General features: G+C 33.7%; 2 protein-coding genes across 8 annotated transcripts; one reads left to right on the plus strand and one right to left on the minus strand.

Annotated features, from left to right (window-relative positions):
* Positions 1-159: 159 nt before the first annotated feature.
* Positions 160-7,451, minus strand: LOC114411620. Of its 7 annotated transcripts, none has more exons than XR_003666507.1 (6): positions 6,377-7,450; positions 4,939-4,983; positions 4,115-4,242; positions 3,343-3,546; positions 1,010-1,060; positions 160-528 (listed from the first exon to the last, which is right to left on the minus strand). XR_003666507.1 is itself a non-coding variant. In XM_028375241.1 (2 exons), exon 1 carries the CDS (start codon positions 7,388-7,390, stop codon positions 6,392-6,394), a length of 999 nt encoding a protein of 332 aa, XP_028231042.1. In that variant the 5' UTR covers positions 7,391-7,450; the 3' UTR covers positions 4,725-4,983; positions 6,377-6,391. The 7 variants fall into 7 exon arrangements, 2 of the variants coding, with proteins under 2 accessions (XP_028231042.1, XP_028231043.1); XR_003666509.1 differs by having other exon boundaries at positions 160-454; positions 4,115-4,263; XR_003666505.1 differs by having other exon boundaries at positions 4,115-4,263.
* A 2,153-nt stretch (positions 7,452-9,604) lies between these two features.
* Positions 9,605-11,548, plus strand: LOC114413765. The gene is made up of 2 exons (XM_028378312.1): positions 9,605-10,743; positions 11,044-11,548. The coding sequence occupies exons 1-2, from the start codon at positions 9,605-9,607 to the stop codon at positions 11,546-11,548; spliced, it is 1,644 nt and encodes a 547-aa protein (XP_028234113.1).
* The last annotated feature ends 3,268 nt before the right edge of the window (positions 11,549-14,816 follow it).

The following is a 14,816-nucleotide window of genomic DNA, read 5'->3' on the forward strand; positions in this document are numbered from 1 at the left end:
AGAGCATCAGAACGAACACATTGACATGATTAGTTTTTGATTCACAAAGTCATCTACTTTACTAATTGGATTGAGGCCTATCACGAGTCCTTTCAATCTTTTCAAGAGTTTCAAGAGTCGTAACCTTGTAGGGTAGGTTTCACAATGAAGCCAAAGAAATTAAAAAATAAAAAACAACTAGGAATGATTTTGAAAAATCTACGAGTAAATTTTTTGAAGTTTTACGAGGATCAATTAGGCACCGATCACAAATATGCTAGTAAGTAAATACCAGGTAAAAGCCATTGCAATCTCAACATGAGCCATTCAGTCTAAATTGTAATTATGTAACAAGAAGATCAACGAACATTGATGAAGGTATTCTGTGAAGCTTAAAAATTCTAGAAGTGGCAATTTTTGCTGTTCTGTAATTCAAGACCAACTCAATCATCCTCCCAATCAAGCCGCAATAATTCTGCGTTACAACTTTCAAAAAGATGGCGTAAGTGTTCTAGATTGTCAATTTCGGTTCCATTTAACCTTCAAAACCTATCAATTAGAATATATAAATGTTAAAGCAAATAGGCATTAAAAGATCATCCATTTTAAGTGAACAGTGTTAACTTGTAATCAAAATATGTATAGAACTAGTAATGAAGATTGAAAAAGTGCAGAAATGGCAAACGTAAAAATGCAGCACGGGTTTCAAATGTTTAACGTGTGTTCATGGGCACACATTAGAAAAACCAGACTTCCTAACAATATAAATATATAATTCTGATGATAATTGAAGCGAATAGTTATAAGCTTTTAGTTTTCAATATCTACTTAAAATAAAATCAAAATCTGTCACTCAATAACTGATTTTGCTAACTATTTTGTCTTTAAAGGATAGATCTATGCTGAATTATTTCTAAAGCATACTTTAGTAAGCATTGACTAAGGGGTATAGTGAATAGAAACTATGGCCATTGCATGATTTACTAAAAGAATAAAACAATAAATAACTTAACCATAGACAAGTTGGCACCTGTAATTCTGCGAGACGCTCTTATCCAGCATCAATATCATCCATCAGAACCTAAAACGATCAAGATATTATTAAAGAATCCGGAACCAAATATCTGCATTCATTTGCTAAAATAAACTCATAAGGAATTTCTACCACACAGTAACTTAATAGTTATTTTTAATGAGAAAGTTCACTGTAGGATCCCCATAGAACTTAGGCAAATTATTTTCTTGCGTCTTCTCTCCTTTGTCCAAATTATTTCTACTTGAGTTAAATTTTAATATTAATTTGACACGGTAAAACATCAGGAGATGCAAGTTTTCTTCTACCCATTTGAGTGTACTATAAATATAATGAGTCATTTTTTTATCCTCTAACTTTAAAGTTACTTTTTTTTCCCTTAAAATTCATAAAATGCTCTTTTTTAGTCCTGTATAACATGAGTTGGAATAAGAAATTTGTAATTTGTGATAATTTTTTACCACCAAAATTTAATTTTTTTATTTTTATATTTTGAAGTACATTTTTAGTGGTTAAAAATTATCATAATCAAGTAAAAAAAATTAAAAATCTATTAATAACTTCAAAAACTGCTTTAATTTTTTTATTGACTTGATTTTGATCGTTTCAAGCCAACAAAAAATAATATTTTAAAATATAAAATAGAAAATCAAATTATGATAAAAATGTCAAAAAATATGAATCTCTTATTTCTTATTTGATTCACACTTTGCGAAGGACAAAAAAGAGCATTTTACAAATTAGAAAAAAAAATAACTTTAAATTTAGAGTACTATAATGAAAATACTCACGAGACTAGAAACATATTTAAGCCTAAATATAAATATCATTCATAGTGACAAAAACTTATATGGTGCTACTTAACAAGATACTTTCTGCATAGGCATCATATGGCAATCCTTTTTAGTCTAGCAAAAGAAGTAACATTCACGTGGGGTTAATCATGGGCAAAATTATACTTTTGGTCCCTCAGTTTATCTTCAATTTCAGATTTGGTCTCCCTATAATTTAATTCATAAATTTGGTCCTCAGTTTTATAAATCCCTGCAAAAATAGTGCAAAATTAGTCTTGGGAGCCTGATTTGGATGTTGACCATTAACCTCAAACGTTGACTGCTACGTGTCAATGCCATATGTCAATGCCTCGTGTCAACGTATGAGTGGTTTCCTGTAAAGACTTCATTTTTTGCAGGTAAAATTGCACTTTTGGTCCCCCTATTTTACTCCAATTTCGATTTTGGTCTTCTTATAATTTAATTCACATATTTGGGCCCCCAATTTTATAAATTCATCCAAATTTCATTACTGGAGAAGTTGTATTTCAAATTTCAAACAAAAATATCATTGTCATACATAGGCCATTTAAGTGGTCGTATACACATAATATCGCATGGGGGAGCAAAAAAAGAAAACAAAGAGGGAGTTATTATAGAACCTGTTAAAGTAAGAGATCTGAAAATTTTAAACCCAGGTTAGGATTCATGCGTCACTTTCCCAAGTTGAACAAGTCCGGAAGTGGGAGAGAGACAAAGAGTGATTTTTCTCTGGATTCCAAATCAGTGAAAAACTTGTGATAAAAAAGAAGTGCGAGATTTATCAAGACCTACCATGTCTTTAGCACGAGTGGCTAAACCATTCAAAAGACTAATTTTGCAAAAAGAATTTATAAAAGGATTTATAAAACTGGAGGACCAAATGTGTGAATTAAACTATAGGGGGACCAAAATCGAAATTGGGGTAAAACTAAGGGACCAAAAGTGTAATTTTACCTACAAAAAATAAAACCTTTACGGGAAACCACTCAGACATTGACACGTGACATTGACATGTGACATTGACACGTGGCAGTCACACATGACATTGACACGTGACAGTCAACGTCTGATGTTAACAGTCAACGTCCAAATCAGACTTTAAGGACCAATTTTGCAGGGATTTATAAAACTGGGAGACTAAATTTGTGAATTAAATTATAGGAAACCAAATCCATAATTGGAGATAAAGTGGGGGACCAATTTTACAATTTTGCCGTTAATCATGTCAACAAGCTTTACAAAGGTAGAGACACTGTTATAATCTTAAGAAAAGAAATATTATTGGAAAAGCTAAGGAATGAAGCACAAGAGCAGATGATAATCCTCCTAGAAGAAACTAAGAAACCCAAAAAAGCCCGAGCAATCGAGAAAGGCACAATGCATGAGGAACCTGTGCCATATCTTGGCAGTAAACAGCGGCAAGTCTGCTACTGGGCAAGCACATTACTAAGAAAGGTAGGAATAGCAAAAACATCAACTATATAAGATCTGCACTAGAGTTAAAAAGACTTTCACCTGAGACAGGATAACAAGTTGTTGATTTGCTTTCTTTGGTAATTCTCACAGTGCCCGTTCACACAAACGACGAGGTGAAGTATTATACCAGTCCTCCCCATACTGATGAAGGTATGGCCGAGTGAGTGGAATGAATAACAGGCCAGCAAAAAAGTAATAACTTTGAAGTTTATCAAACTGATGAACTGGAACTAAGGGATGGATCTGAAATGTCAATAGCAATATATTTAACAAAACTATTGTTTAAAACCAGTTGGTAACACAATTATAACTAGCTGGAAATGGATCCACCAGCACTTTGCAGGGGGAAAAAATGCAGCATTGTACAGTTAACAATCTCCCCGTTCAAATAAATCTCTCCTTTCTTCATACATTATAAAACATTTAAACTAAATTAAGGGTGCGATCCCATTCTGTTTAAAAGAAAAAAATTGCAGGGGATCTTAATCCATTATAAGTACGACAAAACAGTAAAATTACTGTGACTAAAGAACCATAGCCTGGAACTTAAATTCAAGGTTTTACAAGTTTTAAGCGGTAAAAAGAACCTGAACAAAAATTTGCGTAGTCTTTCAACACTCAATATCAGACATAGAATTCCATCTCTTTAGCATTTACTCCATTAAATTAAAATTTAGAGAGTCAAACACCAAAGACAGAAAGCATTTCAACTTGTTTTTGCTCCGTAGAGAAAGCATATGCACAATCCTTTTCTATAGCAAGTTGAGGACAATCATTATTTATTAAACAAAAAAAATACATAATAACTTACAGGTTGGAGTATGCTACTAAGCTCATGCTCTTGCCCATCCCGCAGAACTCTGACTAATGCCTTTTCATTAGGTTTCTTCATAGACACCAAGTGATCAAATGTTATCCGTTCTCTGTTTCGAAAAGGAACTGCAGTATACATGTCATATTCTGCCATGAAGTAAATGGAATTATGGAAAATCATTGGCCAAAAAGCATAATTCATGAAAGTGTTAGAAAATATGAAAAATAACCAATAATATCTTGATTATATCTTAAAATTTAAAGCATCTCAGACTGTCTTTAAGATTCCCCCCAACTTAGGGGGTATTAGAGTATACCTACGTTGATGGGTTCTTTTCTTTCTTTGTATCATTACTGACAGCTGTTGTAACTAACCAACTTACTTCAGTTAGTTAGTCACACAGTTAGAGCAGTTATGTTAGTTAAGCTCTATATAATCTGAGCACGTAACCTCTATTCATTGGATTGAATAATAATATCTTCCTCTCTTTCAATCTCTCTATTTTTGTCTTTCTATTAATTGGTCAGTTAGTTATGTTACTAACTGTAGTTAGATAGAAACTGTTAAAGTTAGTTTTCAGTTACACTCTCTATATAAAGAGCTGTAATAGAGCTTTGTAACTTGGTTTTTCATTTTCAATCAATGATAAAATTCAGCTTTCCAGCTTCTCTAAAATTCTATCAATCAACAGGAGAGAGGTGGCCAAGGAGGTGGTGGAGTTGTTGACCAGTGCTGCAGATGGTGCTAAATCTTCAATTGATGCTAGTGATAGGCTAATATTATATATTGAAATAGCTCGTCTATATGGAAGTCTTGGATACCAGAGAAAAGCTGCATTCTTCTCAAGGCAGATTGCACGGTTATGTCTGCAGCAAGGAAATAGATTGGCTGCAATTAGTGCCATGCAAGTTTTGACAATGAGCACAGAAGCTTATCATGTTCAAAGTAGATCATCAGTCTCTGATCATTCTTTGCACAATGTGAGTTCATAAGCCTAACCAATCAGAACACCTAATTTTGTTCGACAATTAATATTCCTAAATATATTTAAGTCATGCTTGTGCTTTTGTTACATAGGAATTTAGATATATAATCAATTTATGCATTGAGCAGAAAGTTTTCATTGATTTGGCGTATTTGCATTGAAACTATAAATTATTGGTTGCTATGATGATAGAGATAGAATTCTTCTGGCCGTAGTTGCTTATCTCTTATTTGGTTTTCTTTGCTTAAAATGCTGCCGATTGTCGATTCCTTTCTCTTATTGGTTTTAACTTCATAATTCTAACCATGTTTCGAGTTTTGATTGTTACTGCTCATAAATGTTTTCTTGTAAACTCTTGGGAGTCATTGCCCATATTAATACTCAAAATGCCACATGTTCTACAAAAATGATGTTGGCACTATTATTTTAGGTTACAAGAGACAAGCAACATTCCAAACTAACAACTAACATCAATTAAACTTACATCAAAGGGCAAAAGATACAATTCAGATAGACATCGAAGATGATTTTAAATTCCAAAGGCAAAAGAAAAAATTCAAATAATCTTTCAAAAAAGCATCTGTCTTCATTCCCTCACACTTGTGGTGGTGGGTCAAAGTTATCCCCATCCGGCCACCACCTTAGGCGAAGAAAGGTAACACCAAAGGTTAATACATAATGCTGTGAAGTAGTACAAAGATATCGTAGCATCCCATAAGGCTGCAAAGTACAACAAAAAAACCCATATCGCAATGTTCTAATTTCTACATATTCAATAACAGCAAGAAGTTACTACTGTGCATCATAGCAATGGCATAAGGACCATTCGAAGTTAAGAGATTTTAAACAACTTGATTATCATAAAAAGAATATATATGCATGTTACCCTTTGAAAAATATTGTAACCTCTCAATTTATTTACTTGTAATTTTATCTCTCAATTTATTATGTATACAATTCAAGAGTTTAATAAGCAACATCGTGAAAACTATATTGTAACTACTCACAAAATCATCCTTAGTATAACTTTTACAAGGACAAAGTATAGAAATTAAACTCTTAATGTAACCAGCCACAACACAAAGACATATGGATAAGAAATTGGTGATCTTAAATTCAAAGTTAGGACCAGAGCTACAAAAGAGTCAAGTAACATCCCAAATTAACATCAGTTAAACCCCTTTGAAAGGGTAAAATATACAATTAAGATAGACATCCAAGACAGTTAGGGCAAAATATACTATTCAGATCACCTTAAAAAAAAAAGCATCTACCTTCATTTTCTCACACTATTGTGGTGGCGGCGGGTCAAAGTTATCCCCCTCCGGCCACCACCTTGGCCGAGGAAAGGTAACACCCTTAGCTCTTGCCACATCCAACAGGGTGCGATGGTCATCGTTATTTTCTTCAACAGTGCTCTCTAACTTTGAGAAAGCTTTAAGCAAAGCAAAAACATCAAAAGCTTTCCTTTTCTCCCCACCCCCACCGTTCCCACTTCTTCCACTTCCCGTTTTAGCCGTCGACCCTGTAATTGAGGGTGGCAACACCCGACGCAGCTCTGGCCCTGCTTCCTTATGGTCTTCGTTAAGTTCTTCAACAGTGCTCTGTAACTCTGAGAAAGCTTTAACCGCAGCAAAAAAAGCATCCAAAAACTTCCTTTTCGCCCCACCCCCACCGTTCCCACTTCTTCCACTTCCCGTTTCAGTCATCGGCGTCGACGCTGCAGTGGAGGGTGGCAACACCCGACGCAGCCCTGGCCCTGCTTCCTTATCAGTCTTCTTCTGCTCTCCAGAAACGGCACTTTTGTTCTTACCCTGCTCACTCTTCTTCTTCCCCGGCGATTCCACAACCCCATCACTTGACTTGGGCCCCTCAGCAGATTCAGACACGCTAATGCTCACATCCCCACTAAGGGTTTCTAAATTTCCCATTTCCTCTCCGTTAACTTCTTCCACGTGAACATCCGAAGACCCTAACTCGGAATCCTTCCCCAATTCGAACCAAGCATCCACATCATCCACGTCGATGAAGGCGTAATTAACGACGCAATGGTTTTCGGAGGGGGAGGTGGGAAGCGAGGCCTCCTCCGGCGTGTGGAATACGTCTTCGGGGACGGAGTCCGGCAACGGCAGCATGTCGATGTCATGGGAGGCGGAGGTGGCGGTGTCCTGTACTGCTCCGACAAATGGAGCAGTGGCCAAGATTTGTTCTTGGGATGGAGATATGTGAGACAACTCCAAAATGAAGGCCCAGGGATCGAGAACGGACTCATCATCGTTGGAAGCCATGGTTAATAAATAGTGCTACTGTGAGATTGATTCGTTGATATTTAAGCTTGGTGAGTCACACTCTCACTGTCGAGACGTTTCGACTGCGTCGTTGATTAGACTTGTCACAATTTAATTTACACTTTAATGTTATTTTTAAAAAAGAAAAATTACTTGGTTGCTCTCTTATTTTTATTTTAAGTTGCAAATTAACTTTTCGAAAGTTAGAAAGAAAGTTTTATTGATATAAAAGACTACAGAAATAGTAAAAATATATTCTTTGAGATACTCTTTCAAAGAAGATTGATTGAAATGATAAAATTATATAAATCATACAATATTAATGAATCTCTTTTCTTATTTTTTAATAAATTTTAATCAATTAAAAAATTATGTTTGAATAAGGATGTTTTTAATACTCTCATACAAGATTAATATTCTCTTAAAAAATACTAACAACAAAGTCTTAAAAACATTTTATGATTGATTGATCATATTAAGATTCACAAAATTTTGTAATCTTTTTTATAAAAATACCTTTCACGAAAACAAAAATTAGTATTCATGTATCAAATACACAACAAACATTAGTCGTGAAGGGTATTTTTGTTAAAAAAAAATACAAAATTTATGGGCGGTACCAAAAAATAACCTCTTATTAGTTGAACATTCATGAGTAGATTTTGTGCCACCTTAAGGCATTTTTTTCTGCACTCATACTTTTTTTTTCTACACCCAATAGATTTTCGACAATTCTAACATTGTTCTTCTTATGAGTCATACGAATTGACAATCCATATATGAGTCCTTACGAATTGACAATCAGTATGGTTCGTATAAATTTATAATTTGTATGAGTCAAGAAAATTCCTATGATTTTTACATATATAAATTTTTATTAAACCTATGATTTTTATTTAAAATATATATATGTAAAAAAAATACATTATTATATCATCATTAATTGTTATAAAATTTATTATCTAAACTTATATATGTATTAAATATACATAAAAAAAATTAGTGTTATATATACATTAGAAGTTTAAAAAAATTACAATCAAAATTTAGCTCTCTCTCCTAGTGTGTGCTTATTGTTGCTTTTCAATACTTTCATTTGTTTTGCATAATTGTAGTGGTTTATACTTAGCCCAAAAAATAAATTACAACATTACAGAAGATTTTATTTGACAAATTAGGGTTTAGAGGTATTTGACTAATTATGGTTTATGGTTATTTGATCAATTAGGGTTTAGGGTTATTTGACTAATTAGAGTTTTGGGGTATTTGACAAATTAAGGTTTAAGGTTATTTGAAAAATTAGGGTTAAGGGGTATTTGACTAATTAAGGTTTAGCGCAAGCTATCTAGCTTAGCCTAATTCCAACCCGAGGAAAAATTGTGTTTAGCGCGAGCTGTCAGGCTTAGCGCATACCTTCAACATTAATTTATGAAAATTCATAATTTTTGTTTATTTGTATAATGGGCTTGAGCTTGATGTAATTATGCTTTATTAGAGGCTTAGTTATCTTCTTAAGCCTTATTCTTTAAATACACATAAACTTTTAATTGTAAATTTTTTTGACATAATTGAAATTAAATTTGTGCTTACAGAGAGCTTAGCCTCTTCTTTGGTTTTTTACTAAAAACTAAATTGATTCTTATCAAGAAAGTTATTCCTTTGTGGCAAATCCTTCTTCGGCTTATCGATTCTCCGTGGATCATGGCATCATTTTGTTCATTTTATCCATATTTTCTGTTTTTTTGTTCTTGAGTTCTTGGAAGGTCAACAATAGTGGTTCTTGAATTTGCATCTGAAACGATCCGAACCAAGCGTCCATGGCTTGGATTGCATCACATGGTATCAGAGCTTGAATCTGAAGAGCAGTTCAAAATTATATCTATTAATTAGGTGCAACTCTATCATTTTCATTTTTGAGTTTTCCGAAAAAATGAGAAACTGATTTTTGTTCGATTCTTGTTTAATTGTGTGTTTTTGAGTCAATCTTGCATGTACCTTCGATTTTCCTATCTTTTTGTTGAATTTGGAGTTTATTTGGTCATAATGTGAGTTTGGGTTGTTCTTCATGACATTCATAGCACTGCTGGAAAAATTATGAGTTTGGTTAAAAAAAATTATTGGAATATTGGCTAAGTAAATAGATAAGTTGCAAAGAAAATTTGAGAGGAGGATAAGAGAGAGATACAAAGAAGCACTCAAGAGTTGAGTGGTAGAATGGAAGACATAGAGAGGATGAGGCATCATAGGTCACCTTATTCTTCTCAAGGAACTGATGATGGCTATAAAGAAGGTAGAAGGCAAAGGCAAAGGCACAGGAGGAATAGGGATGGAATGGATGATGTGAAGGAGAGATTTGTCTTGCCTTACTACGTAAGGAAAATACATAATAAACTACAAAGACTCTATCAAGAAAGTAAAAGTGTTGATGATTATTACATGGAGATGGAAATTTCTTTGATCAGAGCAAACATTGAAGAGACTAATGAGGCTACAATGGCTATACTTTTGAATGGCTTGAATAGGAACATTCAAGATGTTGTAGAGCTTCAAAGTTGTAATAACATGGATGAACTTATACATAGCGTTATGAAATTGGAGCAACAATTGAATAGGAAACAAACCTACAAGAAGACTTCATACACTTGTTCATCTTGGAAGGATAAAGACACTTCCAAGAAGGAGGATTCTTCTTTACAACATCTTGAAAGGAAGTCTTCAAGAGGTAATCATACTTCTCATACTCAACCCCCTCCCAATAAATCTAGTTCCATTAAATGTTTTAAGTGTTTGGGAAAGGATCATATTGCATCCCAATGTCCTAACAAAAGGACCATGATTGTGTTGGAGAATGGAGGGGTGAATAGTGATCCATCTAAGAGTTCTCATAGTTCCTCTAGTGAAGCAGAGGATGATGGTTTTCTTCCACCGAAAGAGGGAGATCTTTTGATGATAAGGAGACTCATGGGAAGCTTGTGCAAAGATAGAAATGATACACAAAGAGAAAACATTTTTCATTATAGATGTTTGATGAATGGAAAGGTTTTTTCTCTAATCATTGATGGTGGAAGTTGTTCCAATGTTGCAAGCACTAGATTAGTGGAGAAACTTGGTTTAAAAACCACCCCTCACCCTAAACCTTATAAGTTCCAATGGTTGAGTGACAATGGCAAGTTGGTTGTGGAAAAGCAAGTGTTACTTACATTCTCCATTGGAAAGTATGTTGGTGATGTCCTTCGTGATATGGTTCCCATGGAAGCCAGACATGTGCTGCTTGGGAGACCTTGGCAATATGATAGAGATGTTGTTCATAATGGGGTCACCAATCAATATTCTTTCTTGCATAAGGTAAAAAGGTAGATCTCTCACCTTTGTCTCCAAGTGAGGTGTGTGAGGATCAAATAAAAATGAGATTGAAAAGAGAAAGAGAAAAAAAATCAAAGAAGGGAAAAGTCCTTTAAGAGAGAAAAGCCAAAGAAGAAAAAAAAAGGCAAAAAAAGAGACAAGAAACAACAAAAGAAAAGAGAGAAAAAGAGTGAAAAACAATCAGTGATAAAAGAGAGTTTGTTCATCAAATCGAAGGAGGTAAAAAGAGTGATGCTAGCAAGACAACCAATGTATTTACTCATTCGAAATTACATGTGTTTGTCTTCTAGTACCCTTGAGTTGCCTCAAGGTTTTGATACACTCTTAAAGGAGTTTGAGGATGTCTTCCCACAAGACATTCCCCATGGCTTGTATCCTTTAAGAGGAATTGAACATCAAATAGATTTTGTTTCAGGAGCTTCACTTCCTAATAGGGCCGCCTATAAGAGTAATCTGAAAATGACAAAAGAGATCCAAAAGCAAGTTGAAGGGTTGATGCAAAGAGGATGGGTGAAAGAGAGCTTGAGCTCATGTGCAATGTCAATCTTCCTAGTCCCCAAGAAAGATGGCACACAGAGGATGTGCATAGATTGTAGACCCATCAACAACATCACCGTGAGATATAAACATCATATCCCTAGACTTGATGATATGCTTCATGGTTCTTGTGTTTTCTCCAAAATAGACTTGAAAAGTGGTTACCATAAAATTAGAATAAGAGAATGTGATGAATGGAAAACCGCTGTCAAAACAAGTTTGGACTTTATGAGTGGTTGGTCATGCCTGTTGGCTTAACCAATGCACTAAGCACTTTCATGCAGCTCATGAACCATGTTTTTAGGCACTTTATTGGCAAATTTATGGTTGTTTACTTTGATGATATCTTAATTTATAGTTTAACAATGGATGATCCCTTATACCATGTTAGGAGTGTCTTGAAAGTGCTTAGACATGAAAAGTTGTTTGCTAATAGGGATAAATGCACATTTTGCACTAATCAAATAGTGTTTCTAGGATTTGTTGTGAGTGCTAAGGGAGTCCAAGTGGATGGTGAGAAAATTAAAACTATTAGAGATTAGTCCATACCTAAAAATGTGAGTGATAACCTGAAACCCAAACCCGACTCATTGTTTCTGTTCAATTTCACTTCATCAATAAAATCACTCTTTTGATCCTCCATAGAGAAAATTTATGGAAGCATGGATGTTGAAATAAAAAAAAAGGTCAGTGTCATATAATTGACTAACTAGCTACATCCAAAAATTGATAATTCAAAATCAAATAATTCCTTTACGTCTTCCATTTTTAAACCTAACAACTAACAATCTCAGCATATAATTTCAATGAAATGTTATAGATGAGCTTCCATTAAGATGTGAGACATTTACTCTCCAAAGAATAAATGCAACAACGCACAAAACTATACTTGATATTGATTTGACTACAAATGACATAGATTACAACATAGGTCTAAAGGAGAGAATGAAACTTAAATATTGTATTGTATTTAGTTTCATTTAAAGAAAAAGATGACAAGAATCATAAATGCACAAGATGTTTTTCTATTCTTATCCTGGCTGGTAATTTTTTTTATTTCTCCCTTTTTTCCTCTGCCACAGAGACAAAATGTAAGACAGGTGCCTTTTAATTTTTATACCTTGTCCTTGTAAAAGGTATACTAAGGATGATTTATGAGTGGATAACAATATAGTTTTAACTAACAATGCTTCTTATTAAACTCTTGAATTTTATACATAATAAATTGAGTAAATAATAGTTTCAAATGGTAACATGCATGTATGATAATGAAGTTGTTTAAAAATCTCTTAACTTGGAATGGTCCTCATGCCATTAGTAACTTGTTGTTATTTGGTGATATTGAATATGTAGAACCTTGCCATACTAGGGTCTTTGTTGTGTAGGCATGGACCTAGTTTGCAGAGGAAATGCTCTAGCAACTGCAACACGCAATCCCCAAAATTAGCTGAGGCTATGACAATGAAATGGACTACGGAAACAAAAAGCTTGAGTTGGTCCTTATGTTAGTGGTAATAGAGATAAATATTGTTGGATTGAGGAAACACCTTTCCAATGCAATAAAATCCAATATCTTAGCCAGTGAAACATATTTAGAAGTGTACCATAAAACCTCAACAAGTGAAAGATGACGACGATAGGGTGCGTAAGGCAAACTCCTTCACATCCACTTGCTCATATTTACTATCTTCAATTAGAATAGAAATCACTTTTGTTTTTAATTCAGGATAATCGATTCTTTGCACAAATGTCTACCTATTGAATGATGCATTGCCAAATAAACCAAGTTCCCTGAGTTTGATACTCGGTTCTTACCGTTTTATTATTACTTGCATGACTCGGTACACTTGTCGGTTAGATTTCACATCACCAATTTTAACAAGTAGTACGGGGGTGAAACAGTATGCCAAGATAAGAAAATGGAAAGCTAAGAATCTTACAATTTAGCAAATTAGCATACCTCATTGTCTTCTCCAATATCACCCTAACAGTTTCAAAGCTACTTTTGAAGAAGTTCACCTTTAACCCGTATACAAGTTCAAAGCATCTAAGAACACACTTGATAGTTACCACATTAGACAATGTAGCCTCACCCATAAAGATCGTGTCATCCGCTTGTTGAAGTATGTTACCGACACCCTATGCTCTCCCACCTAGAAATTAGAGAAACGATTATTCTTGATTGCTTCTCTCATCAATCCGCACAACACTTTAGCAACAAAATTGAAAAGGAAAGGGACCAATGAGTCTTATTGTATAAGTCCTTTAGACATTAAAAATTTGTTGGACTTCTATTTACCAACACCGATACCCTACTACTCACCAAACATCCTATAATCCATCTAATTCACTTCCCCTTAAAGCCTAATCTCTGAAATCTAGTCTCTCAGTTATGTTAATTACTTATAGTGATGCAAAAACTCGTCTAAAGATAATGACGGTTAAAAGCCACTACTATTTTAAAATTAGTTATTTAAAACAAAAAATACTATTAGTGTTAACAAAAAATTGATGAATAAACCATTTTGGATCCATTAATAAACATAATGAACCGATTTGGAGTTTTTAAAACAAATACAAAAATGTAATGGATTAAAATAATATTTTAGTCTATAATTTTATTAGGGCGAGTAAAATGGATAGGTCGAGTTAGTCGGCTCGGTCCATCAGAAAAATAATGAAAATGATTCAATCCAAGCCTAATCCATATTCTTATGAGTTGGAATTTCTTAGGCCCAGTCCTATATCAGGCTACCAGGCCACCGAACCTATTCAGACCAATTTAGAAATAAAAAAGTTAAAAAATTGATTCTATGTGAAAAAAATATATAATTTTTTTCTGAAAGGCAACAAATTATTTATTATGTATTTTATGCTATATTTATTACATTATACATTTTGTGTTCTTTTAAAAAATACAAAATTGTAATATAAAATTACAAATAATATTAATAAGTTACTATCTTTTATTTAATATTTATTATATATTACTAACCGGACTAATGAGTGGTCTGTCGAGTCATCCTGACCGAACCAAAAAGACTAATTTTTATATGGTGTGTCTTAACCCTAATCTAACCCCAATTATAGTTGGATCATTCCATTTGATTTTTCCAGCAATAAATTTTCTATTAAAATGTCTAGATTTGAACATTTAAGACCATTAATATCAAACATCTATTTCCTTTTGTATAAATAGTACAAAGTTTTTTTTTATTACACATTATTGCAGAGTCTAGAATATTAAAGCTGAATATAAGAAAATGTCACACATAAGAGAGAGAAAATATTACCCAAAAAACTGTAGAAGCTATAAAAAAAAATACTAATTTCATATTTTAAACTGAAAAAAACCGAAACAATTTATGACAATGAAAAAGAAAGCAAATTGTGGTCCTGAGTGGGAGATGAATGATAAAAGAAGGTAAGTAAAGATCAGAAAGGTGAAGCGGAGTTGAGTTTTGTTGCGTGGTCTTTCAATTTTGATTTGCGAAAGGAGGGAGGCAAAGGATTAAACGAGGAACGT

This window comes from Glycine soja, chromosome 5, assembly GCF_004193775.1.
Source record: "Glycine soja cultivar W05 chromosome 5, ASM419377v2, whole genome shotgun sequence".
Taxonomy (NCBI): Eukaryota; Viridiplantae; Streptophyta; class Magnoliopsida; order Fabales; family Fabaceae; genus Glycine; species Glycine soja.